The sequence below is a fragment of the Podarcis gaigeae genome (genome assembly GCF_964106915.1).
Source record: "Podarcis gaigeae genome assembly, chromosome: 5".
Classification (NCBI taxonomy): domain Eukaryota; kingdom Metazoa; phylum Chordata; class Lepidosauria; order Squamata; family Lacertidae; genus Podarcis; species Podarcis gaigeae.
The window spans coordinates 67,449,893-67,464,736 of record NC_139681.1 but is presented as its reverse complement, the minus strand read 5'-3'; the positions used below and the strand labels follow the sequence as shown (position 1 = coordinate 67,464,736).

At 42.9% G+C, this 14,844-nt stretch overlaps 1 protein-coding gene across 3 annotated transcripts; it reads right to left on the bottom strand.

The window, feature by feature from the left end:
• Positions 1-9,782: 9,782 nt before the first annotated feature.
• Positions 9,783-14,432, bottom strand: LOC310844460 (transcription cofactor HES-6-like). 3 transcript variants are annotated; one of them, XM_083738582.1, is made up of 4 exons: positions 13,963-14,432; positions 12,727-12,822; positions 12,528-12,606; positions 9,783-10,485 (listed from the first exon to the last, which is right to left on the bottom strand). In XM_083738582.1, the coding sequence occupies exons 1-4, from the start codon at positions 14,158-14,160 to the stop codon at positions 10,076-10,078; spliced, it is 783 nt and encodes a 260-aa protein (XP_083594708.1). In that variant the 5' UTR covers positions 14,161-14,432; the 3' UTR covers positions 9,783-10,075. The 3 variants fall into 3 exon arrangements, with proteins under 3 accessions (XP_083594708.1, XP_083594707.1, XP_083594709.1); XM_083738581.1 differs by having other exon boundaries at positions 9,783-10,488; positions 13,963-14,428; XM_083738583.1 differs by having other exon boundaries at positions 9,783-10,488; positions 13,977-14,143.
• Between the last annotated feature and the right edge of the window lie 412 nt (positions 14,433-14,844).

The following is a 14,844-nucleotide window of genomic DNA, read 5'->3' as shown; positions in this document are numbered from 1 at the left end:
AATGATAAAAAGTTAGGGTTCCAGGTGGAGAAATCGAAGTTGGAAACAGAATTGTTAGAACCAAAGACTAAGGTATTATCAAGAATGTATAACCTGCTGTTAAAATGGAATACACAAGACGAAATGGTTAAATCGGCTATGATAAAGTGGGCTCAGGACATTGGGCATAACATTATGTTTGAGGACTGGGAAAGGTTGTGGACCACTGGGCTGAACTTCACTGCATGTAATGCTCTGAAGGAAAATGTAATGAAAATGATATATAGATGGTACATGACCCCAGTTAAACTTGCCAAAATATACCATTTGTCTGATAATAAATGCTGGAAATGTAAAGAAAATGAAGGAACATTCTTTCACCTCTGGTGGACCTGCCCTAAAGTGAAGGCCTTCTGGGAAATGATATACAATGAGTTGAAAAAGGTGTTCAAGTATACCTTTACTAAGAAACCAGAGGCCTTCCTTCTGGGCATTGTTGGCCAGAAGGTGTTAAAGAAGGACCGAACATTCTTTATGTATGCAACAACGGCAGCAAGGATACTCATCGCCAAGAGTTGGAAAACTGAAGATCTACCCACACTGGAAGAGTGGCAGATGCAGCTGATGGACTATATGCAACCGGCCGAGATGACTGGCAGAATCCGGGACCTGGGAGAAGAGAGGGTTGAAGAGGACTGGAAGAAATTTAAGATTTATTTACAAAAATATTGTAATTTGGTTGAATGTTAAGAAGGATGCTAGATCACAAATAATTGCCCACCACTGAATTAGATCCGAATTTGACGATAAGTGAGATTAAGGAAAATATAAATCTTTTGGAGAACTGCTAGATCCTATTTAAATGAGCGGATATAAGATTGTAAACAAGATGGTAATTTGCTTGGAAAAACCTTTTTTAACGATGTAAGTGAGAGCGGGAGACGTGAGGGAGTCCAAAGAAGTGATGAAATTATGTTATGATATAAATAATGTTGTTTATTATTTATGCATTTGTATTCAAAAACCTTAATAAATATTTATTTTAAAAAAAAAAACAAAGTGTGTTGGGGGGGGTCAAATCCACCTTACCCAGTGGTTGAAGTGGAAATCAAAGGTTGTTGTTTGTGGGGGAGGGGGGCTGCTTTGAAACACACCAGGTAGGTGCAGAGCCCAGGAGACCTCAGAGGGCAGCCCCTGCCGTTTTCTTCCTATGGTGGGGAAGAGACCACCCAGAGGCTGCATTGGAAAGGGTTGCTGAGAAGGTGGCAGATCCGGCCTACAAGGAGTGCCCTGAGGCTGTTGCTGTTATCATTGCAGCGTCAGCAGCAGCAGGTAATGCATTCTTTGGAGATTGGATCCTGCCACCACCTGAGGCAGTTGCCTTGCCTCATGGGTGGGCCAGCCCTGTAGCCAACTGTACCAAGGTAAGTTCACTATGTGTTGCTCTGCCCACTTTTGTCCCTGGCCCTTGGCCCTTGTCAGACTGCCCAGATCAGGCATCCCCAAACTCGGCCCTCCAGTTGTTTTGGGACTACAACTCCCATGATCCCTAGCTAACAGGACCAGTGGTCAGGGATGATGGGAACTGTAGTTCCAAAACAGCTGGAGGACTGAGTTTGGGAATGCCTGGCCCAGAAGGTAACGCAAGCCCCTCATTAAAAGGATTCCCCACCACTGTTGTATAACAAACCATCAGGAAGTATTGGATAATGTGCAAGAGAGAATTGCTACTGCCCACTCACCTGCTACACCCATTCTTTAGCAGTTCTACGATAATAAATATATGCTTGAGGAACTGCACTGGCTTTATTTATTTTCATTTATTCTGCTTTTATTTTTTATTTGTTTTCATCTTTAGGGTTTTGAATGTTATTTTACAAATACTGTCAATAAACAGAGAAACGTCCTTACCCACTGTCATCACACAGGTGCCAAAAACAGAGAAAGCGGCCATGGTGCTCCTTATGCCCAGGGTGCTTATAGGAAAAGGAATATATTTCATTGATTCATTTATTATATGCCTCTTCCTACTAGGCTTCTGAGCGGTTTGCAAAGCATAAAAACCAGTTGCATAAAGATTAAACAGCCGTAATTAAAGGACACAATATAACAATCTCATGATTAATGCATTTTTAAAAATCCGTAATTAAAATAAAGAATAAAACAATCCCATCAAAGCAAAATTGCAACTAAAGCAGGAGAGTCGGGTTGAGAGATCAAGGGAATGCCTATGTAAGCAGGTGCATCTTCAAAAGGCATCAGAATACCAACACAGAGGGGGCCTCTCATATTTCAGCAGAGAGTGCATTCCATCACACAGGTTCCACCAGTGAAAAAGCCCAATGATAATCATGCTCTGGCAAAACCAACTGAGTTTCAGTTGTTGATCTTAATGCCCTCACTGGGTAATGACAATGATAGCTCATGAAATTCAGCCTTGCTGCATGCTTCTCAAACTGTGGCCCAAACACCCAAGGTGCTGAATTTTCAGTGTCTCAATGAGACCACAATGAAAACGAGTGTCTCAATGAGACCACAATGGAGGGCCCCATATTTCTTGGAAGGTTCTGTTATATCTGCTGGCTCTGTGTAAAAGATTAGATGGGGCAGCTACACTTGGACGTACTGGGGCTCTTATTATTGATTTGTTTACTGCTAGTGTTGAGCTAGAAAGGCCTGCTGTTTATAAAGCAATAAAAACAAGACACCTGATTTGACCAAATTCTTGAGGAGCTGGTTTTGTAACCTTGTGTCATTTGTATGGACACCAGAAGCCTCTGCCGAATCAGGCCAATGGCCCATCTAGTCCAGCATCCTGTTCTCTCACTGGCCAACCAGAAGACTGTGGGAAGCCTGGAGACAGGAAGTGAGTGCAAGACAGTGGAGGCGGAACATAGGTGTTGTGGTTAGTAGCCAATGATAGCTTTATGAACCTGTGTAATCTTTATAGTCATCCAAGTTGCTGGCCCTCACAGTCTCCTGCAGAAGTGAGTTCCATAGTTTAACTATGAGCTGCACGAAGATACGTTTTCTTTCATCTGCCCTGAATCTTTCAACATACAGCTTCACTGAATGCCCGTGAGTTATCCATATTTATCCATTTTCTCCATGCCATGCAAAGTTTTATAACCTTCTACCTTGCCTTCATTATTAAATGCCTCCTAGCTTCTGAACCAGGGACGCGGGTGGCGCTGTGGGTCAAACCACAGAGCCTAGAACTTGCCAATCAGAAGGTCGGCGGTTCGAATTCCCCACGACGGGGTGAGCTTGTGTTGCTCGGTCCCTGCTCCTGCCAACCTAGTAGTTTGAAAGCACATCAAAGTGCAAGTAGATAAATAGGTACCGCCCCGGTGGGAAGGTAAACGACGTTTCCGTGTGCTGCTCTGGTTCGCCAGAAGCGGCTTAGTCATGCTGGCCACATGACCCGGAAGCTGTATGCCAGCTCCCACAGCCAATAAAGCGAGATGCGCGCCACAACCCCAGAGTCGGTCACGACTGGACCTAATGGTCAGGGGTCCCTTTACCTTTTTAGCTTCTGAACCATAATTTGAGGACGGGCTGATAATAAAAGAGTGTTTCATAATAACTGTTCTAGAATGAAATTGCATGGAGGAAGCTTTTCTAGAACTTCCTAGAAATGTTTACATTGTGGGTTAAACTGAAAGCCCATGCAGGAAAGAAACAACATCAAGATCTAAATGAATCAAGGGTCTGGAAACCAAGCTTTATGAGGAGCGCTTGAAAGAGCTGGGTATGTTTAACCTGGAAAAGAGGAGACTGAGAGGAGCTATGATAATCATCTTCAGATTTCTTAAGGGCTGTCACATGGAGGAGGTACCATGCTTGTTTTCTCTTGCTCTGGAGGGTGGGACTCGAACCAATGGCTTCAAGCTGCAAGAGAGGAGATTGAGACTAAACATTTGGCAGTGGAACAGACTTCCTCTGGAGGTGGTGGACTCTCCTTCCTTGGGGCTTTTTAAGCAGAGGTTGGGTGACCATCTAGATGCTTTAGCTGATATTCCTACATTGCAGGGGGTTGGACTAGATGACCCTCAGGGTCCCTTCCAATTCTAAGGTTCTATGATTCTATGAATATATCATATCCAATCAAGTCCAAGAAAAATTCTTTAAAAAATAAGTTTATTTACAGTTTTCATTTGTAACAAACAATTCAGCAAAGAAATAAAAACAGTTCTCACATATTGAACTTTGACTTCCCTCCCCCTCTTCCAGCTGTTCCATGAATTTACCCCCACCCCACCCCGCATATCCCAATTAACTCTCTTTATTCTTTTCCTCCTCTATTTCATACATGTTTTAGAAACTGGAAGTTTTTACAGTAATCCTGCTAATGCCTTAAATTGTTTACAATTTGTTTGTAAATACTCAATAAATTATCTACCATTCCTTGATTAAAAAAATAAATCTGTTGTCTTGATTTCTTATTCTTGCGGCAAGTTTTGCCATTTCTGCATTGTCCATTAATTTCTATAACCATTCTTCTTTCGTCCGGACTTCTTTCCATTTTGGGGTGGATATCATTCTTGCGGCAGTGCTTGTATACACAAATAAATTTCTGTATTGTTTAGGTAACTCTGATCCCATAATTCCCCAGAGAAAAGCTTCTGGGTTCTTATTACAAGACCACCACATATGGAAAAAGGTACCTTCTTTCCTGTCCAAGAAAAATTCCATCCCCCTGCACCCTCAAAAAAATCCAATATTTTTTTGTAAAAATTTATAAATAATTTAAAAACAACACTGTTCGCTGAGTACATCGCAAAGGAAAGTGTTTTGTATTTCACAAAGTGAAAATAACCACATTCTGCAGCTAAATACTCATATTGCTAGCGCTACTTTTCCTTTTGGTTATGTAACTTGGAAAGAAAGCAGTAGCAGCGCCTAAGTCCTGCAGGAACTGTGCCATGACTCCCTCTCCTGGTCCTGAATAGTCAATGTTACTGCTGACATTGAGGAAAAGCTCTGGGTCTTCTGAACTTCAGCTGCTTTCCTGTTGCTTGCAGGAGAGGCTTCCCTATCCTTGCACACCCGCCAGCAATTGTTGGATGAAAATGGGGGGAGGGGTGTTGTTTGGTGGAACAGTAGCTCCTCCTACTGTGATGCTGAGCAAGTGATATGATACCATGGGATTTGGTAGGTGATGTTTGCCCTCCCTTCAAAGATGCTTCACCCTAAACATTTCTAATGCACTTTGAGGTACCACAAATTTCGTTCATCAGGTATCAGAATACACACACAAAACAACTATCTTGGAGTAACTGAGGGATCTATTTAATTATTTGGAACCGAAACCAATGGCGCCAAGTTACAAGAAAGGAGATTCTGGCTAAACATCAGAAAGAACTTTCTGTCAGTAAGCGCCATTTCACAGTGGAACAGACTCCCTCAGGAAGTGGTGGACTCTCCTTCCTTGGAGGATTTTAAGAAGAGGTTGGATGGTCATCTAGTTGAGATTTCTGCATTGTGGGGGAGGGGTTGGACTAGATGGCCCTCGGGGTCCTTTCCAACTCTACAATTCTATGATTTTGGTAAAATGGCAGAAAGCACCCCACACAGTAAAAACAAAAAAGGCAGTGTACTGTATCCTATATCCTTAGTTTGTGACCATCAGGTACTGACATTAACATGGCTATACAGTCATATTTCTTGTTATGTTTGCTTCAGGTTACGTCTTTTCAGGTTGAGTCCTGCGGCGACCCAGAAGTACCGGAAATGGTTACTTCCGGGTTTTGCCACTCGTGCATGCACATATGCGCAAAATGACGTCATGTGCGTGCGCAGACGCGGGTTGCGTTCCTTTCAGGTTGCAAACAGGGCTCCGGAACAGATCTCATTCGCAACCAGAGGTACCACTGTAATTGTGTTTTGCAAGTAGCAACACAGTTGCCCTTCCCAGCTATGTGTGGTATTTAGACAGGATGAGAAGGATAGTATGACTACTAGTCATCTTCACCAATGAGATCTTATACAGCAAATCTGCATTCACATCACATGGCCGCCTGCCATCTTCAGCATGTTTACTTGGATGTAAAGTTAGTAGGTGGCCAGATGCAAAAGCAGGTATCTTGGCCTTCTGTACCATTAATAGCAGAACTGCACCTATCACACCTATAACAGCATGACAAGGTATATCTTTTGGGCAACTATTACAGGTGCAGAGACCATGTCCTCTTTTACACCTAGCTATCCTTGAAACCATTGAGCAAGTACATTTGGAACTGGGATTCTGGACTCCATCATTGGTAGGCTGTAAGTTCTGATGAAATATAGATTTCCTTCTACATAATTAACCTGCCCCACTGAAGCCACACACAGAAGCATGTGTCTGCAGACACATTCCCTGCTAGAACTGCGCTTGCAAAAGGGTGCCAGATCTCCCAAATGACAGCAACAAACCTATGTGTGTTTGTCTGAGAATAAGCCAGACTTGACATTTCAATAAACATGCAAATGATCACACTCTGGATTTCTGTGTCAGCATTCAGAGCTGTAAAGGTAAAGGGACCCCTGACCGTTAAGTCCAGTCGCGGACGACTCTGGGGATGTGGCGTTAATCTCGCTTTATTGGCGAAGGGAGCCAGCGTACAGCTTCTGGGTCATGTGGCCAGCATGACTAAGCCACTTCTGGGGAACCAGAGCAGCGCAAAGAAATACCGTTTACCTTCCCACCAGAGTGGTACCTATTTATCTACTTGCACTTTGATGTGCTTTCAAAGTGCTAGATTGGCAGGAACAGGGACCAAGCAATGGGACCTCACCCCATTGCGGGGATTCGAACAGCTAATCTTCCGATCGGCAAGCCCTCACAACTAAAAATGAACAGAGAACCATGCGCACACCAGCACACATTGAGAAGAGAGGGTTGATCTGGAAATAGTGGGACTGAATTCAGGCTTCCTGTTGATTTCAGCAGGTATGCCTAGCTGGTGCAGGCCAGCTAGTAAAGGTATCAGGAACCCTCTCCTGTTTGGTGCCTGGTGACCTGAGCCACAGAATACAGGCAGCCTACCGCTGCTGTCACATATTACAGGACAGAGGACAGGATTGTTAGGATCAAGGGGTTGGATGCAAAGCAAATATTCTGTCCATTGACTGAATTATTGCATAAAGCTCCTACAGCAAAAGTCTATTGAGACTTAAATACAAAGCCAAGGTTCTGATATTTTCATATATCTGCAACCTAATTAAGAAGTAGAGAGTGATAATCTCTCCACATTTATGAATACGCTTCTTTATACTGCACTAGAAGCATATTTTCTGTTTAAAACGGTAGGCCAGATTTCTGAGGCTCTGCAGAAGTGACCCAGAGTTTTCAAAGGCTGGACCAATGCAAAAAAAAAAAAAGAAGAAGAAGAAGGACAGGCCTTTTACACCTGTATAACTCTGTAAAAGATGGAATTTCACCCGGCACAACTTGTCCTTCAATTTCAATTACAGTAAATGATTGCTCGATTTCAATTAAATGATTGCTCCTTTTACTAACAACCAGTCCTTAAGTCCCACTGCAGCTTTATTTTTATTTTATTTATGTTTTAAAAGAACATCTTGCAAAAGCAAACTTCCATCAGCTTGCAGGGATTGTCCACTCTTATGAAGTTGTGACCTGGTTCATCAGTTTTATATAACCCACATCCCCCCTTGTCCTTCTTGCCTCCTTTCATCTTGTGTTTTCTTGCATTGGTAAACTGTGTTTGTTTGTGTGTGCACGCACACAATTTAATTTAAGTACCAAATAAAACATGCATAAAATAATAATGACCCGATTAGAGTTGTCACCATTTTTTCTGGAAAAACTCTTCTACTCAATGAATGAACACTAAACAGGCTGAAGTTTTTGCAGCATGGAAATGCAATGCTACTTTTAAACAAAAACTTAACAACCTTAACAGAAAAAGTCCCTTGCATTCTATGCAGTTATTCCACCTCAAAGTCTGATAACAACATAAGGAGTGCTTGAAAGGAAGACATTCAGGCTGAAGAGGAGTTTTTCCCAACCAAACATTGTTCTGGAATTGATAGATAAGGTAGTTTAAGTACTGCTGTTAGAGCATTCTAGGAGACATCCTGGTTTTCCCAAAGGCAGCTTTTAATACTGCCATCCTGGTGCTATCGTTGCTAATGGCTTTTCAAGAGGAGAGGATAAAAAGAGAAGAGTTACACTACAAGAGGTGCTAAAATACAAGGTGATGACATTCACTCTTCCTAACTCTCATCAAACAAATCAGTGTGCATAATTAGCGTCCGGATTCTGACGGGTCATTAATTAGTATGCACAGTGTTTGTTTAAGCGGATCCCTCCCCCTTGCTCTCTACTTTTAAACTGAAAAGAACTTCTAATTGCTTTCAACTTGGAGCGCCATAGCAACCAAATGTTGACTACCAAGTTTAGAGGGTTCTCCCAGTGCTTGCAGGTAGGCTTCTCAATGAATCTTGCCTTACGAGTTCAGCATTCGTGTCTCATCTTGGAAGATCAGCAGGGGAAATATCTAAGCAAATTGACACTATTATTTAGCAGAACAGCTCACTTTCTTAACGGTTTAGTGCAAAAAACAGCCTGTGTGGATTTTGTTTTCTTTGAGAAGCTATCTGGCTACCTTTGGGGTGGGTGGAAACAAACGTACTGCAGACACCTAATAAAAGGGGGAATTGGTTGTTCCTATTGGATAATCAGCAATAATCAAAACCTCACTCCAAATAAGGGATGGAATTGGGCATAGAATGACACTGTCATAATATATTATTACTATTACTATTAATACTACAGTTGTACCTTGGAAGTTGAATGGAATCCCTTCCGGAAATCCATTCGACTTCCAAAACGTTCGAAAACCAAATTGCGGCTTCTGATTGGCTGCAGGAAGCTCCTGCAGCCAATAAGAAGCCACGGAAGCTGTGTCGGACGTTCAGGTTCCAAGAGAACGTTTGCAAACCGGAACAATCACTTCCGGGTTTGCAGCGTTTGGGAGCCAAAACACCCAAGTTCCAGGGCTTTCGGGATCCAAGGTACAACTGTATTACCAACATTACAGAATACCAGCTGTTTTCTACTCAGTCTTCACCAATACCTTATCATGCCCTGATCAAGGCCCCTGCCTAGGTCTTAAAAATGCAAGATCCTTCAATGAGAACCATATAGAATCAGAGGTCTGTAGAGTTGGAAGGGAGCACAAGGGTCTTGTAGCCCAACTCCCTGCAGTGCAGGGATCTTTCACCCAACGTGGGTTCAATCCCACAACCCTGATATGAAGAGTCTCATGTGCTACTGAATGAGCTATTCCAGGACTATGCTGCAAAGCTTTGCTAAACAGTACCATCTCAAACTCCAGGTGAGGAATAGCATGTTTGAATGCTCTCTCTTATAAAAAGCCTTCTGCACATCTAGAACACTTGCAAGCTAAGGGACACAACTGCTTCTTCTTTTTTCCTTCAGTTGCAGTGGAGCAATGGAGACAAGTTTCCCCTACTGCCTGTAATCCTGGGAAATAGAAGTAGAAATTCCCCAGTTTTGGAACAGGCAATAGCTCAGTGGTAGAGTGTCTGCTTTGCATGACACAGAAGGTTCTGGGTTCAAACCCTGACACCTCCAAGTAGGACTTGCAGAAATCCTTGCCTGAAATCCTGGAGAGCTACTGCCAATCAGTGTAGAGACGATACTGAGTCCATTGGATCAATGGTCTGGCTCAATATGCTCCTATTTAACAGTAGCTGCATAAGAAAAGTTAAGAAAAGTAGCTGCATAAACGCAAGACCAGCATCTCGCTGTGGTTTCTATTTTTATTAATAAGTTGTTAATTCTTTTAATAGCATATGAAAAGGAACATTATATAAGTCACATACACTAAACAGCCCAAGAGAAGATTCTATAAAATAATTTAGATGCATTAAATAAATACAATAAAATAGCAGCCTTCTACAATGCAGGCTACGCAGCGGTTTACTTCGGCTTGAAGTACCCTGGTCTTTAGTACACCTACAGGAGCAGACTTGCTCCAAAAAGTGTTTTAAAGAGGCATATCTATAAGATACATATAAAAGAGGGTCTAAGATTAGAAATAAGGTTTCTCCAAGACAAGTTTTACCATGGTCTCCACATGTCTAATGACCCCATGTTAATGCCATTGTGTGCAAAATGAGACTGCAGGATCTGACCGGGAGGAGACGACTCATGCTGATTACAGTGCAAGGGTGTTTGGGGCTGGGATGGCTTTTTCAACCCTGGCTTGTCTTCGGCGGGCTGGAGCTGATCCTGAGATTGGTTGGACCCTGTGCTATTCCCTTTGCTGTTCCCAGGGGTGGTAGAACTCAAGTCTGCCTTGCAGGTTTCCTCACTAGATCTGGGCAAGGATTTCAGCAGGTGGTTCAGTAGCCGTGCCCCAAGGGTCTTGTCCATCCATTCGCAGGTCAGGAGGAGATTGTGGACTTCGTGCATACACTGGATATACCCAGTGCTGTACCTCTGCTGAGCTTCCAACCCCATCTTGGAATCTGCTGAACAAGAACAGAAGACGCTTCCTGTTATTAAAGAGTCAAGACTCTAGTTTATAACCAAAGTCCGCCCCTGCCCAATATAATGAAAAGTCGCCTCTTTTCATATAACACACACTCTCTTGTCACTGACAACAATCTAGCCTGATAGCCTGCTTCAGCATAGCACTTTAGTATTCTTTGCAAGTGCAAACATTATTGTTTCATGTGCTTAGTTCACCAAGATATATTTGGTTGCTAAGAATGGTCTACAAACCCTCGGAGGTTCACAGTATCACCTTTGCTTACAAAATGATGTAGAATGTGTTAAAAACCAAGCCACTAACCAATCCTAGCCATGTTCACTCAGAAGTAAGTCCAATTTAATTCAATATGACTTAATCTCGGGTAAGTGGAGTTAGGGTTGCCGTCTATGTTAACATCTGGGCAATACCTATTTAGCTACTGCTAAGCTACTTAGCTGAAAATGTGAGCAAAATACCTTCAGGCAAAGTTTTGCTCTGTGGGGACCACCTCTGAAACATGTACAGCCCTTGGAAACTCTATACAAGTACCGTTACATTCTATTGCCTCATTTTGGTACCCTGGTTATTTTATCTTCAATGCTTTGGACTTCACACATGAAAAAAATATATCTGGGGCTGTTTTGTCAAGCCTACACCAGGTGGGAGTCAGAAAGGCTATTATTACCCAGATGTATGCTCCCAGCCAGGGATGCGGGTGGTGCTGTGGGTTAAACCACAGAGCCTAGGACTTGCTGATCAGAAGGTTGCGGTTTGAATCCCCACGACGGGGTGAGCTCCCATTGCACAGTCCCTGCTCCTGCCAACCTAGCAGTTTGAAAGCACCTCAAAGTGCAAGTAGATATATAGGTACCGCTCCGGCGGGAAGGTAAACGGCGTTTCTGTGCGCTGCTCTGGTTCGCCAGAAGTGGCTGAGTCATGCTGGCCACATGACCCAGAAGCTGTATGCCGGCTCCCTCGGCCAATAAAGTGAGATGAGCGCCTCAACCCCAGAGTTGTCTGCGACTGGACCTAATGGTCAGGGGTCCCTTTACCTTTACCTTATGCTCCCAGCCTAAAGAAGAAACCTTTATAGGCCTTTCTGTGGAGGTGGCACCAAGGGTTAGTTTGGGTTAGAAGAGCCATCTCAGTACCTGTTAAGCCTTTACTTCCAAGGAGATGCTCCAGCCTGTTGTCCCGGCACCAGACTACACAAGGCAACTGTTACAAGAAGCCATGAATTCCTAGTTGTAGTCCCAACGTGCCTGTCACCGCAACTTCATAAATGAAACTATTGTTGCTGCCATGTTGAGTCCCTTGCACATGCACTGTTAAAGGCAAGGACTTCAACCGATACTTTATAGTATGGCTATGAACAGCGCTAACAGCCCTCCATCTTAAGTATTGATATCATGTAAGAAAATGGGCACTTCCAGTCAGCAATTTCCCCCCTCTCAGCTTTGCATTAACACACTAAACTAGAAATGGGATATTGAGAAGTACTTCGTGAAAGCACATTCTTTAAGAGGCTTACACCATTATAGTGTGGACTTGCTGAGGCACTGGAGACACCAGAAGGTGAGAATTGCAATTCAAGGACTGCAGTATGAATGTTTGGGAAATAGGATCCTTCTATGGTTTTGTTTGAAGATGTTGAGTGGTGTGGACAGCCTTCAATAAACAATGCAGTAAGCAGATTGTCTGAGAAGGCCCCTTCGGTCTATAATGTCTAGTCAGAAGTGAGCTTGATCGGACTTTCGCCCAGGTAAGTATACATAGGATTGCAGCCTTGGTATTTTTTATTTAGCATGGAGTCCAGTAGTCACTGCTTAAACTGTTCCGTGTCACTGTTTTATACAATTTACAAAGTTTTATCAGTAACATCAGGCTGGAAAAGTACTGTCTTCTGACTTTTCTGTTTTACTTTTCGAACAATAAGATTGGACGGAACAATGTTCAAAGCAGTGCAGAAGTTACAGAGGTTTGAATAAACACGAAGGGGTAGAAGAGTAAAGCATACAAGTACATAAATCCACTTACCCATAACTTTGCTATTTTGGATATTCTGGAGATGTTTTACCGTCATTTCGAGGATATCTGCTTTTTCAAGTTTAGATTGCTGTTTAAAAGTGCAGCAACAAAGTGGGTTATTAGTGGCAAAGAATTGTTTTTGAACAATGCTGAAAAAATAAAGCAAAAAGGGAGATGGAGCAGAGGCAGGCTAAAAACCGACACTTACATCAAGCCGAAAGGCCCCAACAACAGTCTCCTTGAGCTGGTCCAAGCAGTTGTTGATCCTCTCCCTTCGTTTTCTTTCAATCAAAGGTTTTCTTAACTACAGTGATTAGAGGGAGAATGTTAAGAGTACCTTTTCTACATGGAAAGCTTGGGTCCTGCTTTTGGCTACTGGTCTTGTCAGTTCAAATGCACATAGGGCTTCAATGTTTTTGTTCTTAAAAACAGGTGCCTTTTCCTTATAGCAGCAAATAATTCATGGGTACCACTGTGGCCAGTATTTTACCAGTTCGGTTGTCTCTCCTGACACACACCCATACACCAGATTTCCACCTAGTTCAATTTTGTATAAAGTCTGACAAGGAAAACTGACAACTCAATCCTATACCTGTTTACTCAGAAGTAAGCCCTACTCCCGGGTAAGTGTGCGTAGGATTGCTGAATTTGTTTTGCCTAACAACCCAGTTACCAAGGAAGAAACAGGAAACTGTGATTTCAATTATGTCCAGGGCATGAGCTTTGTTATAAAACTCTCCATAAAAGCTTTTTACAAGTTTCCCATAATCTAATATATTGTGGTTTTTATTAAAAATTTCATTCCACAACCCACCCAGTCAGACAATTCTTTTGACAACCACTTGCAGTTGTATTTTTGCTGCTGATTGTGATGGAAATCAGGTCAGGTGGAACATTAAATCCCTGCAGTGCTGCCGGCTTTCATTTCTACAACAGCATATACTAAATTCTACACACAAATAATCTACTTTCTAAAAAAAAATAGTTTGTGATTAAAATTAAGCATATAAAGCAAAATTAAGAGCAGTAAATATAGTTTATATAAACTAGATATATTTTTCTCCTGGGTCACATGTATGGACTGAAATATACAACTCCATATTAAATATGTGTGTACAGATAACAGTCAGAGTCTGCACACACCCATGTGTTGTGTACTTTACCTTTGGTGCCAAATTGCTCTTAGCTTATCTCTCAATACTGTCTGTGGGTTAGTCGCTTGAGAGCTAAATTAGGAGTTAACTCCTAGTAAAACACAGAAACAGCGACCGCTAGGATGTGAACACATAGGGTTGCACACAACGTTAGTCCTACTCAGAGTAGAGCCATTGAAATGAATGGGCATGCCTAACCTTACATCCATTCATTTTGATGGCTGTTAGTTGGATACAACCCATCCTGTGTCCTTAAACCCTCAAGACATCTTCTATCTCAAGCCACTTACAGAATGTGACATACCTTCCTTTCCTCTTTGGTGTTGGAAAGCTTCTGCACGCAGCTGGCCAGGGTTGTGGCAGTCATTGTAATCCACTTCGCCTGCCCCAAGGCTTAGGGGAGAAAGGGGAGAAAGCCCTTTGGCAGCTGGCTGCTCCCCTTGCCTTCTGGGGCTTTCTCTTACATGATTGCCCTGCTCTGCTTGCATTTATAGTCTGGTATTAGCATGTGAATGAAGGCATTGCTTGGCTAGCCCTCTTTTCCCACAGGAGGGGTTGAGACCAGAGGCTTGTGACCATCAATCAAGGCTGACAGGTCACTACTTTTCAATGGGCAAATCGTACACACGCACACACACATCCCGCTCCTAAAGAGCGACAGATGTCCAGCCTCTACAAAGCTATGCTTGGCAGAAATCTTTTGTTAAGGAGACGGCAGAGAATGAGAGCACTACGTGAAGGCTGTGCGGTCCCTCTCAATTGGCACCGATTCCCATGGAAGGGGTGGCTACAACAGGGTAAAACCAGTTACACCTGGGCAATTGGGGTTAGTGGTTTTGTTGTCTTTTGTGTACAGGTTCCACTTTTTTTGGTCTGCAAATCCTACATCTCACGCTCTTGATCTTCCCATCAAAATAGTCTGCATTAAGAAGTGCCCAACTGGGGTAGACTTTGGTGATCTTTTGTAATATGGCGCCCTGTGTGAGACCAACATCTGGCTCCCGCAATGGATCTTCTCACTTATGGATCTTCTCAATTTTATGCCCCCTTGGCTCGGCCCCTTGTGCTGGGGAACTGCCCGCACAGCCTTATTTCTGGCACCGATGCCAGTCTTCTAAACTGGAACTGTGGAATGTAATCTCTCAGGAGTTGCCTACATATCTTGCTTTGTG